Raw genomic sequence first — 17,221 nt, 5'->3', positions numbered from 1 at the left:
TACAATTAAATGGATGTACAGCCAATCACAGAAAGCTTAATTGTACCTCAATTTGTTCTTTAAAATTCACATCATACATGGGAATATTGGATTATTTATTATAAAACATTACCGCTTTATATCACTAGGGTCTTGAATTTGATTCTCAACCGAGATATATCTGCATTGAGTTTGTATGTTTCTACTGCTCAGGGTTTCTCCCACAGGCAAATTCTTTTCCCCTGATAAAATTGTTCCTAATATCCCCTTGTGTGTCTATGGCTGGGAAATTAGATTGTCAGCTTCATTGGTGCAGGAGTTAATGTGAATAATGAACAATCTCTATAAAGAGCTTGGGAATATGCTGGTGCTACTCATAATAATGAGGTTTATGGAGCTGATGGATAATGTAATGAGTTGATTACTCTGTCTGTTTGTGTTATTGTGTAGGAGCTGCAGCCAGACCGGTGATTTCCTTCTCCCCAAACTGGACCCCAATACTCACTGGTGATTCTGTAACTCTGACCTGTAACGGGGCCCCTCCTGCACAAGGGAATGAGAAATATTCCTGGGACAGAGACAATAACCCAATACCAGGAGAGGAACAGCAGAACTATACTATCCAGAGGGCCCAGAGAGAACACAGTGGGAGGTACCAGTGTCAGACCAGTGAGAGAAGTGCTGCCATTAATCTGACAGTTAGTGATGGTGAGTTTCCCACCCCAGCTCTGAGACCGCCAGAAATGATAAGGAATGTGATGCTCTATAGAAATGTCCCAATTCCTCATTTACCTCTAAACTAGAGGTTGCAGTTCTGTACCAGCCCCACCGGCACTTCACTGAGTATAAATAATGGTCACTTTAAACTCTAAAGTTCTCTGGGGCAGAAAGGGAACCAGACTCACCCCAGCCTATATGAGAAGCTGCACTGTGGTGCAATCATGTCAATTATCTGATTCCCTAGGCACAGTCTAATTGTTCCTATTGGCAAAACCCACAGTGGGAACCTGAAGGTACCGCCAATGAATGGAGTGTGTAGTTGTGTCAGTGTGTCGGTGTGTCAGTGTGTTCTCTCCATTGTGTTCCTTATAGAGAAGTCGCACTTCTGTTCTTTGCTTTTATGTCTTCACTGCTGCCTGTGTTTTACCCTGTAACAAACTTTCTCCTCTTCTTTTCCTTCCTGATCAATGATGTACCTTCCCTTCTCTGTCTATTTACTTGTCTTTCATCTTTTTTTATTTGTTGTATTGAAATGGTTCCTCAACTCCTCAATCATATTAACTGAAGAGCATCATTTCCTTTATTTTAGATAAAGTCGTCCTGCAGGCGCCCCCTGGTGTCCATGAGGGGGAGGAACTGATTCTCAGATGTTACACTCGCCCTGAATATAAAGCAACAAACACAGTTTTTTACAAGAACAATTCAACCATTCAGTCTCGGGGCTCAGACTATTTAGTGCTTGGGAGAGCACAGACACATATGTCGGGTTCATACAGATGTACAACAGAAATATATGATAAGTATGTGGGTTACGCTGTCAATTACACATCTGCTGATGAACATCTTTCAGTCACAGGTAAATATAAATCTGTTATTTATTCCTAGATCTTGGGAAGGGGAACTAAAGCCTAACAAAGAATACAGTTAGAAATGTTGTACCTTTTATTTTGGGATTTTGTACAGGCCCTATAGTGTGATAATACCTGGGAGGCCTTACCTGTGGGGATGCCCACCGCCTCCTCTCTTGTTTGTCTCTTCTTAGACTGACACGTACGTGACGTCATCTCGTACATTGCAAAACTCAAATATTTAAAGGTGCCGCACACAATTTCTCACTGCCCTACGTAGGTCTATTCTAGATAGTGTCAAGGATTAGGTAGGGGGCGCTGTAGAGACTGAAGGGAAAGGGCGAGTCCTTGAGGCAGGAGCTGTATGTGCCTAGGGAACACTTGAAGGGAATGCAGGAACAGGTTGATGAGGGCGAAGAGTCAGTCTGGATCAGGTGCAGAACAGGACGGAGAGGGCGAAGATCAGGACTGGACTAGGCAGGAAGAAGAGGGCGACGACTCAACAGGAACAGACTGGACGGGGCAGGAGTGGAACAGGAACAGACTGGATGGGACAGGACGGGGCAGGAGTGGAACAGGAACAGACTGGATGGGACAGGACAGTGCAGGTGTAGATCAGATCAAACTGGGGATAGCGTGCAGAGGGAGACTGGAGCGGATAGCAAGACAGGACTGGATTGGCTGATTAAACTAGGCAGCAGCTGGGTTGGGGCTGTAGATGCCAAACAGGCTGCAGCTGAGCTGGGGCTGGAGAGGCCAATCAGGCGGCAGCTGGGCTGGGACTGCAGAGGCCAGGTTACACATAGCGAGCAACCCTACAGGCTGCTCACCTGGCCAAATGGTTAAGTTATCGAGCCAGAAACACAAAGGTCCCTGGCTTGAATCCCAGCAATACCTGACAGATAGTTCCTGAGTGCAATTCTAGTTTGAGTTTCTTGAGCCTTGCCTGTCCTTAACCACTCTGTTTACTAACTACCCTTTCTGATTCTGCCCTGCAGTGACTGATTGGTTATTGACCCCAGCCTGTTCCACAACTACACTTTCCCTGTTACTCTTGTAACACATTCTAGTTCCCTTGCCTGCCCAGAACCCTCACCTTGGTTCTCTCGCTTTAAGATCTGGTGGCATCCCAAGTAGCAGAGGCTCCTCCCAAATCAAAAGGCGGTTGTTATAGGCAGAAGAGTGAGCCATGACTGAACCTTGGCGTTTCTTCTAGGTTTTGGAATGCAGAACGCAACATATAGATTTTAAGAGCTGTGCCACCAAAGATACCCACAGTCGCTCCACATCTTTTCTGTTGAGTCTCTGCACATACTTCTGGTTGTTGTCAGTCACCTGAGCTTAGGAACCAATTCACAACATACTAAACAGAAAGCTTTGTTTTGTCCAAGTAACATCTAATAATAAAATAAGTAAAAGGTCAATATGTGATTCAGTCATTAAATCAGATGGACAATATTGCTGAACTAGAGCCCACTGATTAGCACTCACTATGCTCCAGCAATTATATTATATCTTATATCTGCCAAATGCACTGACTTCTATGCAGCCACATCTTAAAGAGAATAAAAAGCAAACATTTTTTTTCTAAATTTTAGGCAAGTCCATAGAGTGGATGAGTTACTCATACCTCTCCCTGCTATTTGCTATTCACTATTAATATGCAAATATGCTGACCAATCACAAGCTTGTCTGTCTGCTTAATTAGAAAGTAAAGCTCTGGTCTTAGCTTACTGCTGCCATGTGTAGGGATGCATTGCTGCCTTACAGTGCTCAGGTCCTAGGTTTGATTCTGGCCAGGTCACTATCTTCAAGGAGTCCGTAACATTAATTTGAGAGAGCGGGGGGGGGGGGGTATTACCAGTTTGGTCTCTTTTTATGGTGTTACATATTTACTGCACTATACTATGTATGAGATTGTTGCAGAGAGCCCAGAATACTCAGCACCTGCACTTAGATACAATTGAAACTATTTAAGATAAGCAGGTCTCATGGGGTAACTGAGATTTACAGCTTAAATGACACCTCCATCAACAAAAAAAACCCGGAAATTATTGTCCAAAACCTGCCAGATTTTTAAAGTGGGCATGCTATTTAGGGGGTGTGGCCACTAAGTGGGCATGGACAAAACTATTTTTGCCAGCAGTACTTTTTGTGCCTCCTTCCGATTTTCAGTTGTTGGGAGGTGTGCTTGTCTGTAATCTATGACCTGTGTGAGAGAGGATTCTAAAGTGACTCAGGTGTAGTGTTTATTTAAGAGAAGGGAACACGTGGCTCACCCTCTTTGGTCTCCACCTACCAGGTGTGGATGTGCCAGGGAGCCTTAAGTGAAAGGCCCCAGTACCAATCTTTTTGAATTTTGGGAGCAGGGACCATGAGAATAAGTTAATGGTATAAAGCTCTTGTTATAGCACAGTCATAGGAGTTGTGAGATATACAGATTAACAAGCTCATTAGTTTGCTCCACTGAGGAGACGTAGTGTGGAGTTAGTCCTCCCCAGGCCCTGGTGTAGAGACCAGAGATGGACTCAAGACTCAACTTTCATTCATCTTTGAGAGGCCTCCACTGGAGTAGTGAGATTCTATGTTCCCTTTCTTCTTTCTCCTACAGGTAATACAGTACTGCATAAGCACGTTGCATGTCTCAACTAAATTATTTTCTTTTCTAGAGTTGTTCAGTCCCCCACAAATAAAAGTGACCCCAGATCCGGTGACAGAAGGAGATCACATGACCATAACATGTGACACAGAGCTCAGCCCACACAGAGAGACTACAGAGCTACAGTTTGTTTTCTACAGAAATGGGCACAATGTGCAGGGATTCAATTTATCTAAACAATATGGAGTCCCCTCAGCTCAGCTGGAGGATTCTGGGAAATATACCTGTGAGGTACAAACTCCAACCGGCAGTGTGAGGAAGAGGAGCAACATGACACAAATCCAGATCCAGGGTGAGTGTGGAACAGATACAACTGGAACTGCCTGTCTGCAACTGCCCAGTGTGAGAAAAATAAAATATAGTTATAAGTCAATATACATTTTTTATTTGATTTAATTCAATTCATTACATTGATCTATCACATGATATTTTCTTTGGTAGTGTAATTCCTTTCATATATATATATATATATATATATATATATACATATGAATGTTCATAAAAGGTATACGGTGATGGCACTCACAGGATTTTTCAGGTCAACAAATGAAGATAAAAAAGAAAAAGTTTATTGATCCAACGTTTCGGTCCCACACAAGGACCTTTTTCAAGGAAACACAGTGCAGTGAAAGAGTTCACAATATATAGCCAAAGAGAGGCTAAGTGATCAAAGAGCCCACCCACAATGATGACATCATCAATGACAACACGCCGTGAAATTAAAAACACCTTCTGGTTCTAACAATGGGCCCTGAATGTTGTTACCCTCATAAAGGCCAAAACTCACACCATGGAGGCCCATGTAATGGGGATATTGAGGTAACCAACGGAACATGGTAACAAAGTACCGAATACATTAGAGGTGGGCGAGTCAGTAGTAGGCATCAGACTAAGGCAATGCACAAGTGCTCCCTTGTCCTAGGGGTTAGCGTTAGACCCGTGACCAGACATTTGGAAGACATGTTTGACAACTATGTCCATAACCGGTGTTATGGCAGTATTCCCCCTCAGTACCTACACTTAGGCCTACCGTTAACTGGGGTGAGTGCCCGTGTGACCCCAACGGGCCTCTACACGGCATCAGTTAGGTCCCTGCCCACATACATGTACATATGATAGTGTCAGGGAGCCGGGAGGTCCCTCCAGGGAGGTAGTCAGGATCGAGGAGGAAGCCCTCTTGAGGGAGCAAGGTCGCGGTGTCCAAAGGGTTAATCAAAAGAGTAGTCAGGATCCAGGCAAGAGTTCAAAGGCAGGCAGAATATTAGCAAAGTCCAAAAGTCCAGGCAAGAGGTCAGCAACAAACAGGAACAAGATATATCTTCAACAAAGCAGACAGGAAACCCAGGAAACTTCGCAGGAATGAATCCTATACTTGGGCGCCATTCTGGCGTCTTGGTAAGGCTTTTATATTTGAATTTGGCGCCATTCTGACGTCATCGGCGTCCTTGCGCCGACGTCAACGCGCTGACGTCATCGCGCCGGCGCCGCTACCCACGTGGCGGCCATGGGCGCCGCCATTTTGGAAGCGAAGCCGGCAGGGAAGGACGCGCCGCCCGGAGCTCCTGGACCTGCTCCGGGCGGCGATCGTGACAGATAGTACAATACTATAGTTTTTTTTAAAGGGCACCCTATTCCCACCGAGGGTGTGTAGAGTGCCCGGCCCGACTTTCAACAACAGGAACCACTTACATGTGTCCTAAATCAGAATGGTGTACAAACAGTAGTGTGTGAACTGGGAAATGAGACAAGCTATATATAAGATAGAAGGTCTGCCTCCACCAGGGGGAGCTGATTGGGATTTATGTATCTTAGGCGGCACCTGCTGCCATTCGGACCTTCACTAAAGTTTTGAACCATGAAGCCACCAATATTACTCATCACAACCATGGATACCCCAACCTATCCCGCATAGAAAGGGAGGCTATTGGGACTCTTAAGACTGACAAGGATTTGGTAATCAGACCCGCTGACAAAAGGGGGGCAATTGTGTTACCTGATTATAAATTCAGATCCTCTCGCCATTGTCGGACCTCTCCACATACAAACCCCTGTCTGGTGATCCTACTTTTAAATTCAAACGGGAGCTGGATGACTGTCTGAACATGGCACACAGTGTGGGATGGATCGACACCAACACTCTACACTTTATGATGACAGAATATCCCCGGACTCCTATCATTTTGCCTAAGATACATAAATCCCAATCAGCTCCCCCTGGCAGACCTATCATCTCGGCAGTGGGCTCGCTATATCAACCAGTTTCTACTTTCATCGACTCCTTCCTGCAATCCCATGTAAGGTCTATGCCGTCCTTCACACAGGACTCCACTCATGTGATTAAAAAACTTTACGATCTACGGGACATCCCTGCACACTGCCTCTTAGTCACTATGGATGTCAAGAGTTTATACACAGTGATTCCACATGACCAAGGCCTGGATGCCTACAGACGGGCACTGCTCACTACCCCAGATGCCAGCATTGCCAGTGAATTTCTATTACATCTGCTGGAACTTGCACTAACCAGAAACTTCTTCCGCTTTGAAAACTCTTTTTTTCTACAGGTCTCCGGGACCGCCGCAATGGGCAGTGCTCTGGCGCCATCATACGCCAATTTATTTATGTTGAGCTTTGAAACAGCGAATATTTCACCATCACTAGGGACTTCCATTCTGTGCTATTTTCGTTATATTGACGATTTGTTCTTTATTTGGAACGATAGTGTACAAGCTTTGGAGGACTTTCATGAATGCCCTGGATACCCCCATCAAATGAACAATGTGCTTTCATGAACAGGAAATTGACTTTTTGGACTTACACATATACAAACAGGAGGGGGGCCTGGGCACCAGATTATTTCACAAATCAACTGATCGACAACTCCTTGCTCCATGCATCCAGTAACCACCCCTCGGCCACGGTGAGGGGTATCCCATATTCCCAATTTCTGAGAGTCATCAGGAACAACACGGACCACCACTCTGCCCGTACTCAACTTCATACTATGTATGATAAATTCCTGGAGAGGGGCTACAAGCGGAGTCTTCTGGATACTCAATTGAAAAAAGCCATGCAACATACACACGCCTCCCTCTTGAGCAAAGAAAACAATAAGCCTAAAGACGGCATGCCACTAATCTTCACTACCACATATACATCGGCGGCTGACACTTTAGCTAAGAAAGTTAAATCAAATTGGCCTATGATCTCTATGGACAAATCCTTGTCCCTTTTTCAGGTACCTACTCCAATGATGGGTTTTAAAAACCTTAAAGGGATACTGTCATGGGAAAAAAAATGAATCAGTTAATAGTGCTGCTCCAGCAGAATTCTGCACTGAAATCCATTTCTCAAAAGAGCAAACAGATTTTTTTATATTCAATTTTGAAATCTGACATGGGGCCTTTTTTTCAATTTCCCAGCTGCCCCAAGTCATGTGACTTGTGCTCTGATAAACTTCAATCACTCTTTACTGCTGTACTGCAAGTTGGAGTATCACCCCCCTCCCTTTCCCCCCAGCAGCCAAACAAAAGAACAATGGGAAGGTAACCAGATAGCAGCTCCCTAACACAAGATAACAGCTGCCTGGTAGATCTAAGAACAACACTCAATAGTAAAATCCAGGTCCCACTGAGACACATTCAGTTACATTGAGAAGGAAAAACAGCAGCCTGCCAGAAAGCATTTCTCTCCTAAAGTGCAGGCACAAGTCACATGACCAGGGGCAGCTGGGAAATTGACAAAATGTCTAGCCCCGTGTCAGATTTCAAAATTGAATATAAAAAAATCTGTTTGCTCTTTTGAGAAATGGATTTCAGTGCAGAATTCTGCTGGAGCAGCACTATTATCTGATGCGTGAAAAAAAACATGTTTTCCCATGACAGTATCCCTTTAAGGATATTTTGATGATCACTGATTTTAAGGGAAGTGAGGGTGCACATACGGATTGGCTGTCCACACACAAAAAATGAGGTTGCTACAGGTGTCCGGACTGTACCACCTGTCGCTGCTTACTGAGTGGGCCAAACTTCCCCCATCCCTATACGGGCAAGTGACTGAGGATCACACAGACTAACCTGTACTTCCACCTTTTTAGTTTATATAATCATCTGTCCTTGTGGATTATACTATGTCGGAAAAAACACTACCACATTAAGAGAAAGGATCAGCAATCATCACTCTGCTATCAGCAAAGCCCTGAAGGAAGGCAAAGCCACTCAACCAGTAGCAACCCCTGAGTAGGGGTCGGGACAGGGACAGTGCACTGTTACACAGAGAATCGCGGTGGATCTTCAAATTGGATCCCCTCACACCTAGGGGCCTCAATGAGTCATTACCACTTGGTTGTGTCATTTAGGACTAGTATGGACATGAACTGTACTGTGATCCATTGGCACTATTGACTCTTTCTATTGGCCATATTGGGCGACCACTCTTAGTATTGGACTCTAAATGTCTCTGTGCGTTCTTTTATATCTGCATATCATTTTCCTATAGGTGTGGAGGCAGACCTTCTATCTTATTTATAGCTTGTCTCATTTCCCGGTTGACACACTACTGTTTGTACACCATTCTGATTTAGGACACATGTAAGTGGTTCCTGTTGTTGAAAGTCGGACAGGGCACTCTACACACCCTCGTCGGGAATAGGGCGCCCTTTAAAAAAACGATAGTATTGTACTATCATATGTACATGCATGTGGGCAGGGACGAACGGCAATTACATTCATTATATGACCCCTATGACCTAACTAGAGTAGAGGCCCGTTGGGGTCACACGGGTACTCATCCCAGTTAACGGTAGGCCTAAGTGTAGGTACCGAGGGGGAATACTGCCATAACACCGGATATGGACATAGTTTTTGTCAAACAAGATCTTGACTCTTTACTCTTCTTTTACCCTGTAAAAATGTGAAACTGGGGTTTAGGTTATTATCCCATCTATCCTTCTCATAAATGAAGGATTGTAGACAAAGATAGTTGAATATTAGCAATACATATAGATACAGTATGTGGAGGTCCGGGTATGTGCATTGTTGTTTGTTTAGCATGATAACAGTTAGGGGCAGATCAAATTTCGAGTTCATGGGAGATATTTAAATCTTCCATGAACTTGAAATTTGACCAATTGCAATTTATTAAAAAAAAAAAAAAATCAAATTTTGCAAACTCAGGTGAATAGGATCAACCCGAAAATTCGAACCGAATTAGATTCGAGTTTTTTCTCTGAATGTCTGGAAGGCTGCAATCAACTCCAAATTGATACTAGGACGTTCTCCATAGGCTAAAATAGCAATTTGGCCGGTTTAAGGTGGTGAATAGTCGAGTTTGAGTTCTTAAAGGGCCAGTGTATGATAAATCTCAATCAAATTCAAATTTTTAAAAAAACTCGAATTGAATTTTAACAACAATTCCCTAGTGGAATTTTACAGTTTTCGCAATAAAAAAAAAATTTTCACTTCGACCCTTGATAAATCTGCCCCTTAAAATATCTCAGAAGAGGGATTCTATGTGAACAGTAAGACAATTGGGGGACTATATTCTCCTATATGTGAGTGCAATTTATCTTAGCATTTTGACACCTACGTGGAGACGCTTGGTAAATTAAGATGCACCTGTAGTTTATTGTAGGTTACCAGCTAGTGGTCCAGATTCAGCCCATTAGAAATTTTGGGGGTAATATACTAAGCCTGGATCCATTCAACACTGTGGTTCCCTCACTTTAATGCATTGATACCTAAGGGAGAAGTACCTCCAGCTATCAGTCCTTCGGTGGAGCTCAAGGATGATCTTCCTACATATGTCTAACAAGTTTAGGTTCCTGGAACATACTCTGATAAAGCTAATCTTATATTTGACCAAACTGCCACAACTTTCTCTAGTAGGGTTGTTCCTCTAGGGCAGAACTCTTTACTGGACCTTGTTGACCCCAGGATTTTCGGACTCATGCACCTGGGTCAGAAGATGGAGGCCAAAAAGAAGAACCAGAAGTGGTGACTAACCTACAGGCCAATAACAAAGATATGTGAATAAGAGAACTTAGATACAGAGGCTTCTGCCTGGCCACTAGGGGGGATTAGTAACTTGTATGGGTCTCTATCATTGCCTTTACTGCTATATTAAACTTCAATAATGTTTTAACTGGATCAATTTTATTTCCAGAGCTGTTCAGTCCCCCACAAATAAAAGTGACCCCAGATCCGGTGACAGAAGGAGATCACATGACCATAACATGTGACACAAATCCCAGAAATACTACAGAGCTGCAGTTTGCTTTCTATATCAATAAGACACAAGTGCAGGGATTTGATTCTTCCAGTTATTACACAGTTTCCTTGGCTCAGATGAATAATGCTGGGAAATATAATTGTGTTGTACAAACTGCATCCGGCAGTGTAAATAAGAATAGCAGTGAGACACATATCCACATACAGGGTGAGTATAAAATAGCTGAAACTAGAGCTCTAGGCTATATCAGAAATAATCAGATTATGTTTATTTTATATGTCATTGTATTGATTAATGTTCATGTATAGTATCAACATTGTAAGATCTTATTCATGCCTGAGATACAGGGAGCTTGTCTGTAATAGCCCTAAAAAACTATTTGTAATTCCTTAGTATATTACCCCTTAGGCCTCTTAAATGGGCGAGAGATATTTCTCCTATATAGGGAATATTACAAATATCTTCTGCTGCAATTGTCCGATACAATATCTAAGCGCTAAGTCTGTACGTTGCTTCTATATTTTTTTTTATTATTATTACTGAGGACAAAAGACATATTCATTATAGTATTAGTTTTAACTAATTAGCCCCTATGTTTACTCATAGCCTGTACGGTATTCCTCTGTACTGAGCAATTCAGCAGGAACAGCCCCTAAATTTGCTCATAGTCTGTACAGAGAGATCCCATAAAACTATAGCAGCATAGGTATTCCCTGTACTAAGCACAATTCAGCAGGAACAGTCCCTAAGTTTGTTCATAGTCTGTACAGAGAGATCCCATAAAACTATGGCAGCATAGGTATTCCCTGTACTAAGCACAATTCAGCAGGAATAGTCCCTAAGTTTGCTCATAGTCTGTACAGAGAGATCCCATAAATCTATGGCAGCATAGGTATTCCCTGTACTAAGCACAATTCAGCAGGAACAGTCCCTAAGTTTGCTCATAGTCTGTACAGAGAGATCCCATAAATCTATGGCAGCATAGGTATTCCCTGTACTGAGCACAATTCAGCAGGAACAGTCCCTAAGTTTGCTCATAGTCTGTACAGAGAGATCCCATAAAACTATGGCAGCATAGGTATTCCCTGTACTAAGCACAATTCAGCAGGAATAGTCCCTAAGTTTGCTCATAGTCTGTATAGAGAGATCCCATAAAACTATGGCACATAGGTATTCCCTGTACTAAGCACAATTCAGCAGGAACAGTCCCTAACATTGCTCATAGTCAGTACAGAGAGATCCCATAAAACTATGGCAGCATAGGTATTCCTCTGTACTAAGCACAATTCAGCAGGAACAGTCCCTAAGTTTGCTCATAGTCTTTACAGAGAGATCCCATAAAACTATGGCAGCATAGGTATTCCCTGTACTAAGCTCAATTCAGTAGGAACAGACCCCTAAGTTTGCTCATAGTCTGTACAGAGAGATCCCATAAAACTATGGCAGCATAGGTATTCCCTGTACTAAGCACAATTCAGCAGGAACAGTCCCCTAAGTTTGCTCATAGTCTGTACAGAGAGATCCCATAAAACTATGGCAGTATAAGTATTCCTCTGTACTAAGCACAATTCAGCAGGAACAGTCCCTAAGTTTGCTCATAGTCTGTATAGAGAGATCCCATAAAACTATGGCAGCATAGGTATTCCCTGTATTAAGCACAATTCAGCAGGAACAGCCCCTTAGTTTGCTCATAGTCTGTACAGAGAGATCCCATAAAACTATGGCAGCATAGGTATTCCCCTATACTAAGCACAATTCAGCAGGAACAGTCCCCTAAGTTTGCTCATAGTCTGTACAGAGAGATCCCATAAAACTATGGCAGCATAGGTATTCCCTGTACTAAGCACAATTCAGCAGGAACAGTCCCCTAAGTTTGCTCATAGTCTGTACAGAGAGATCACATAAAACTATGGCAGCATAGGTATTCCCTGTACTAAGCACAATTCAGCAGGAACAGTCCCCTAAGTTTGCTCATAGTCTGTACAGAGAGATCCCATAAACTATGGCAGCATAGGTATTCCCCTGTACTAAGCACAATTCAGCAGGAACAGTCCCTAAGTTTGCTCATAGTCTGTACAGAGAGATCCCATAAAACTATGGCAGCATAGGTATTCCCTGTACTAAGCACAATTCAGCAGGAACAGTCCCTAAGTTTGCTCATAGTCTGTACATAGGGACAGAGATACCATAAAACTATTTCAGTTGATATGCCCCATTGCTGACTTGTATATGAATATAAAACCTTTTGTTGGCCTTCGCTTGGTGTGTCTGGTGGGGCTTCCTGGCATATTGGACACATTTAATTAGAAAATACCTTAATGAGACTGAAAGTGAATGAGGCTTCAAAGTTCAAAATTCTCTTATGATGGTATCTCTGTCCAACTTTGTTAAAGATAATAAAAGAGAAAGTATTACTATTAGTAGTATTCTACACCTCCCTTCAGTATGATAAGCAGAAGAAATCTTTATCTCCCCTGTAGAACTAACAGTAATATTTGTATTTGACCTGCACTGGGTTCTATTTCTGTACTCATTTAAAGGGGTGGTTCGCCTTTAAGTTAACTTTTAGTATGTTAGAGATTTGCCATTTATAAACAACATTTCAATTGGTCTTCATTTTTTTTCCATACCTCCCAACTGTCATGTTTTTCATGGGACAGTCCCGATTTTGACAGCTCAGTCCCGGATCGTTACAGAATGGTCCAGACTTTCTCCTGCGCTGAACAGAAAAAGATACAACGTTTCTAACTAATTGGCTTTCGGCAGAGAGTCCAGAAAAGCCAGCAGGTGCACTTAGATACTTTTGTAACTATTTAAGATAAGCAAATAAGTTATTGTAACAATTTAAGAGAAGCAACTCTGACTTGCAGGGCAATTCACCTTCATTAGCAGAACTGTAATAACAAATAAAAACCACAGAAATGTGTTCATACTTTCATAAACTGCCAAATTTTGTAAAATGAACATGGTAATTAGGGGGTGTGGCTAACAAATAGGCGTGGTCAAAAAAAAATCTGCTGCACTCCATGCGGCAAATCTTTTTGCTCTTCTTTCTATTTCAAAAATGTTTTGGGGTATGTTTTTTCTTTTTCTTGACTGTTTACAAGTTTCAAATAAGGGTCACTGACCCCATTTTAATAAGGGTCACTGACCCCATTTTAAAAATGCTGCACGTTTAGGGGGTTATGAATTAAAGTCCAAATGGCAACATTTTTTTTACTATAAAATCCAAAATGTTAGTGGAAAAAAACCCTCACATTTTTCTAGATTTATTATACCCCGAGGATGGAAAAAGTCTAAATTTAAAAATCCAACGTCTCAGACCTGCCAAAATTGTATACAAGTCAATGGGAGAGATTCCGATCCTATCTGAAAGTTTCTGTGGTCTGCGCTGGAATTAGCCTGAAAATCCGACTATTTTCTACTTTTCGTCATAAATCGGAAAAATGCAGGCTTTTCGGAAAAAGACAGAAAAAAATTAGCAATTTGGGAGAAAAGTCCAAAAAAATCATACAATTCAGATTTTCTCTCGATTAATTCTGTGTTTGTACCCGTTTCAATAAAATTTTCATTTTTTAATCGCAGATTTTAGTTTGGTCAGACTTTTTTGATTATAATGGTAAAATAAATTCAGATTGTGATAAATAAGGCCCAAGATTATTATTGCTACTTTTTATTACTCATCGTTCTATTCAAGCCTCTCCTATTCATATTCCAGTCTCTTATTTAAATCAATGCATGGTTGCTAGGGGAATTTGGACCCTTGCAACCAGATGGCTGATATGACAAACTGGAGAGATGCTGAATAAAAAGTCAAAAACCACAAATAATAAAAAATGAAAACCAATTGCAAATTGTCTCAGAATATCCCTCTCTACATCCTTCTGACAGTTAATTTAAAGGTGAACAACCCCTTTAATTTTGTTCTTTTTGTGTTGTTATTTTTTGCATTCTTATCAAAAGTGAAAAATAATGAATAAATATAAAAAAATACGTTGCTCACTCAGTTCTAATTTCAGTAAATGGTAATGATGTTTATTTTTCTTCCCAGAGCTGTTCAGTCCCCCACAAATAAAAGTGACCCCAGATCAGGTGACAGAAGGAGATCACATGACCATAACATGTGACACAAATCCCAGAAATACTACAGAGCTGCAGTTTGCTTTCTATATCAATGGGACAGTGGTGCAAGAATTCAGTTCATCTCATGAATACAGAGTTCCCTCAGCTGCACCAAAGGATTCTGGGAAATATACCTGTGAGGTACAAACTACAACCGGCAGTGTGAGGAAGAGGAGCAGCGAGTTAAATATCTCTAATATAAACAAGTCAGGAAATAACAATTTAGGTATAAGTACTACAACTAATTGCTTCTATCATATGGAAGGGTCTGTGTAAAAAAAAGTGTGTATATTTATAAACTTGTCTTGATTTTGATGAAATGATCCCAATTCACCCGGCTGCCAGTCTATATTGAAAGCTCATAGATGAGGGCAGCCATTCAAGCACAGGATACACAGTAGATAACAGATAAATACTACTATAGTTTATATAAACAAGCTGCTGTGTAGCCATGGGGGCAGCCATTCAAGCACAGGATACACAGTAGATAACAGATAAGTACTACTATAGTTTATATAAACAAGCTGCTGTGTAGTCATGGGGGCAGCCATTCAAGCACAGGATACAGAGTAGATAACAGATAAGTACTACTATAGTTTATATAAACAAGCTGCTGTGTAGCCATGGGGGCAGTCATTCAAGCACATGATACACAGTAAATAACAGATAAGTACTACTATAGTTTATATAAACAAGCTGCTGGGTAGCCATGGGGGCAGCCATTCAAGCACAGGATACACAGTAGATAACAGATAATTACTACTATCACTATATCATAACAGATAAATACTACTATCACTACTATCACTGTACTACTATTATTTAGTATGTTATAGAATAACCAATTCCTAGCAACTTGTCTTCATTTTTTATTTTGTATAGATTTTAAATTATTTGCCATCTTCCAGCTTTCAAATGGCAGTCAAAAAACTATGGTTATTGTTACTTTTTATTACTCATCTTTCTATTCATATTTCCAGTCTCTAAATGAAACTGCTGCCTGGTTGCCATGTTAACTCTGACCCTAGCAACTAGATTCTGAACTGGAGAATTAAGCAAGAAGCGAAATAATTCAAAAACCACGAATGATATAAAACAAGGCCCTGAGAATATCCCACTCTACATAGTACTAAAAGTTTAATTTTAAAGGAGAAGTAAACCTTTAAAATAATTGAATGTAAAATTGACCTTTTCTTATTGGGGGAAAAACTTAATTTTTTCATGGGGAAAAAAAAAACAATTTTTTCTGGAATTTATTAAACCCTGAGGGTGTTTAAAGCCAAAATAAAAAAGTACTCCAACTCAGACCTACTGAGTTCACGTACAAGTCAAATCCAAAAAAGATCAGTGGAGCTCACTGTAGGTGGTAATAGATAGGGACAGGCCAGTTAGCTGAACAGCTGAGGCTCCACATAATACCCCCCCCAGCTGAATCCTGTGTTAGTTCTTATCCAGCTTGTATTATAGGGGTGGGTCAGAACCGACATACTCTAGTTGCTGTATACATTGTTAGTCAATATAGGTATCACTTCTGCAATACTTTTTGTATTTGTTTATTTTTTTTATTTGTTATTTTTGCATAAATAAATAAACCTTTTAAAGAACTCCTGCTGCCCATTACCTTTATGTACATATAGAAATATAAATCAATTATCATTGTTATTGCTCATTATGGGCACTGGGTAACATATTTTTTCTCATTCCTATTACAGATAACACTACATTAATGCTGATTATAGTTGTTACAGTAGCACTGACTGTTCTGATATCTCTTCTCATCATCGCTCTCCTTATCCTCAAGTCCAAAAAGAAACAACATGGGAGACAGAGCAGCCGACGCAAAACTCTCTCGGGACCAGGTAAATACACACAGAGTATTTGGGAGTTGGCGTAAATTCGCTAGTGTTACTTCGCACCCTTACGCCTGGCAAATTTGTGCAACGGACGTAACTACGTAAATTCACTAACTTGCGCAGTGTACTGAACGCTACCTTTTACGCCAGACTTCCTTCGCCACCTCAGACCAGGCGAAGTGCAATAGAATAGATAGGGATTGCTTCAAAAAAAGTTAAAAACTTTTCTAAGTCCCAAAAAACGCTGGCGTTTTTTCTTTTTTTATGGGTGATAGGCTGAAAAAGATCGAAAAATGTTTTGGGGCTCCCCTCCTTCCCCCCTACATTTCCTAACTCATGGCACCTTAACTATACAGTGGGCACATGTGTAGGGCAAAATAAAAATTGAAGGTTTCCCAGGCTTGTGTAGTGATGCTACATATACCTCCATTGTAACTTAAATTTTGCGCCGTATGCAAATTAATCATCGCTAGCGTAACTTTGCTTTGCTTGGCGAATTAACGATATGCAACTTCGCAACCTTACGGTTCCCCTGAGCGCAACTTCTGATTTTAGTGAATTTGCGTAGCGCTGACGAAAATACGCCTGGCGAAGTGCTGCGAAGCGGACGCTGGCGCAACTACAAATCTTAGTGAATTTGCCCCTTAGTATTTATCTGAGTGACCAAGGTGTATCAGAAGGACATTAGTCCTCCCTGCTAATTCCCAGTACCCCAGTCTTGTCATTACCATTTATAGGGTGGAAGAAACGGATTTAGAGGGGCTCCTCCTGATCAGACCCCCCTGCCATTCTTTGCTATTTTTCAATAAATA

At 41.4% G+C, this 17,221-nt stretch overlaps 1 protein-coding gene across 2 annotated transcripts in view; it reads left to right on the top strand.

The window, feature by feature from the left end:
* XB5946283.L (provisional ortholog of Fc receptor like 5 L homeolog) overlaps positions 1 to 17,221 on the top strand; it is a 35,709-nt gene that overhangs the window by 10,660 nt on the left and 7,828 nt on the right. Inside the window, exons 3-8 of one of the 2 annotated variants that reach the window (XM_041573700.1) lie at positions 430 to 687; positions 1,289 to 1,555; positions 4,217 to 4,286; positions 10,439 to 10,641; positions 14,486 to 14,782; positions 16,269 to 16,415. In XM_041573700.1, coding sequence (XP_041429634.1) covers positions 430 to 687; positions 1,289 to 1,555; positions 4,217 to 4,286; positions 10,439 to 10,641; positions 14,486 to 14,782; positions 16,269 to 16,415 — 1,242 coding nt within the window. Of the gene's footprint in view, positions 1 to 429; positions 688 to 1,288; positions 1,556 to 4,216; positions 4,499 to 10,368; positions 10,642 to 14,485; positions 14,783 to 16,268; positions 16,416 to 17,221 lie in introns of both variants that reach the window. The other variant, XM_041573699.1, reaches the window with a different exon arrangement.

This window comes from Xenopus laevis, chromosome 8L (assembly GCF_017654675.1).
Source record: "Xenopus laevis strain J_2021 chromosome 8L, Xenopus_laevis_v10.1, whole genome shotgun sequence".
NCBI classification, from domain to species: Eukaryota; Metazoa; Chordata; class Amphibia; order Anura; family Pipidae; genus Xenopus; species Xenopus laevis.
Note: the sequence above shows the minus strand (reverse complement) of the source record. Positions and strands in the feature narration are given on the sequence as shown.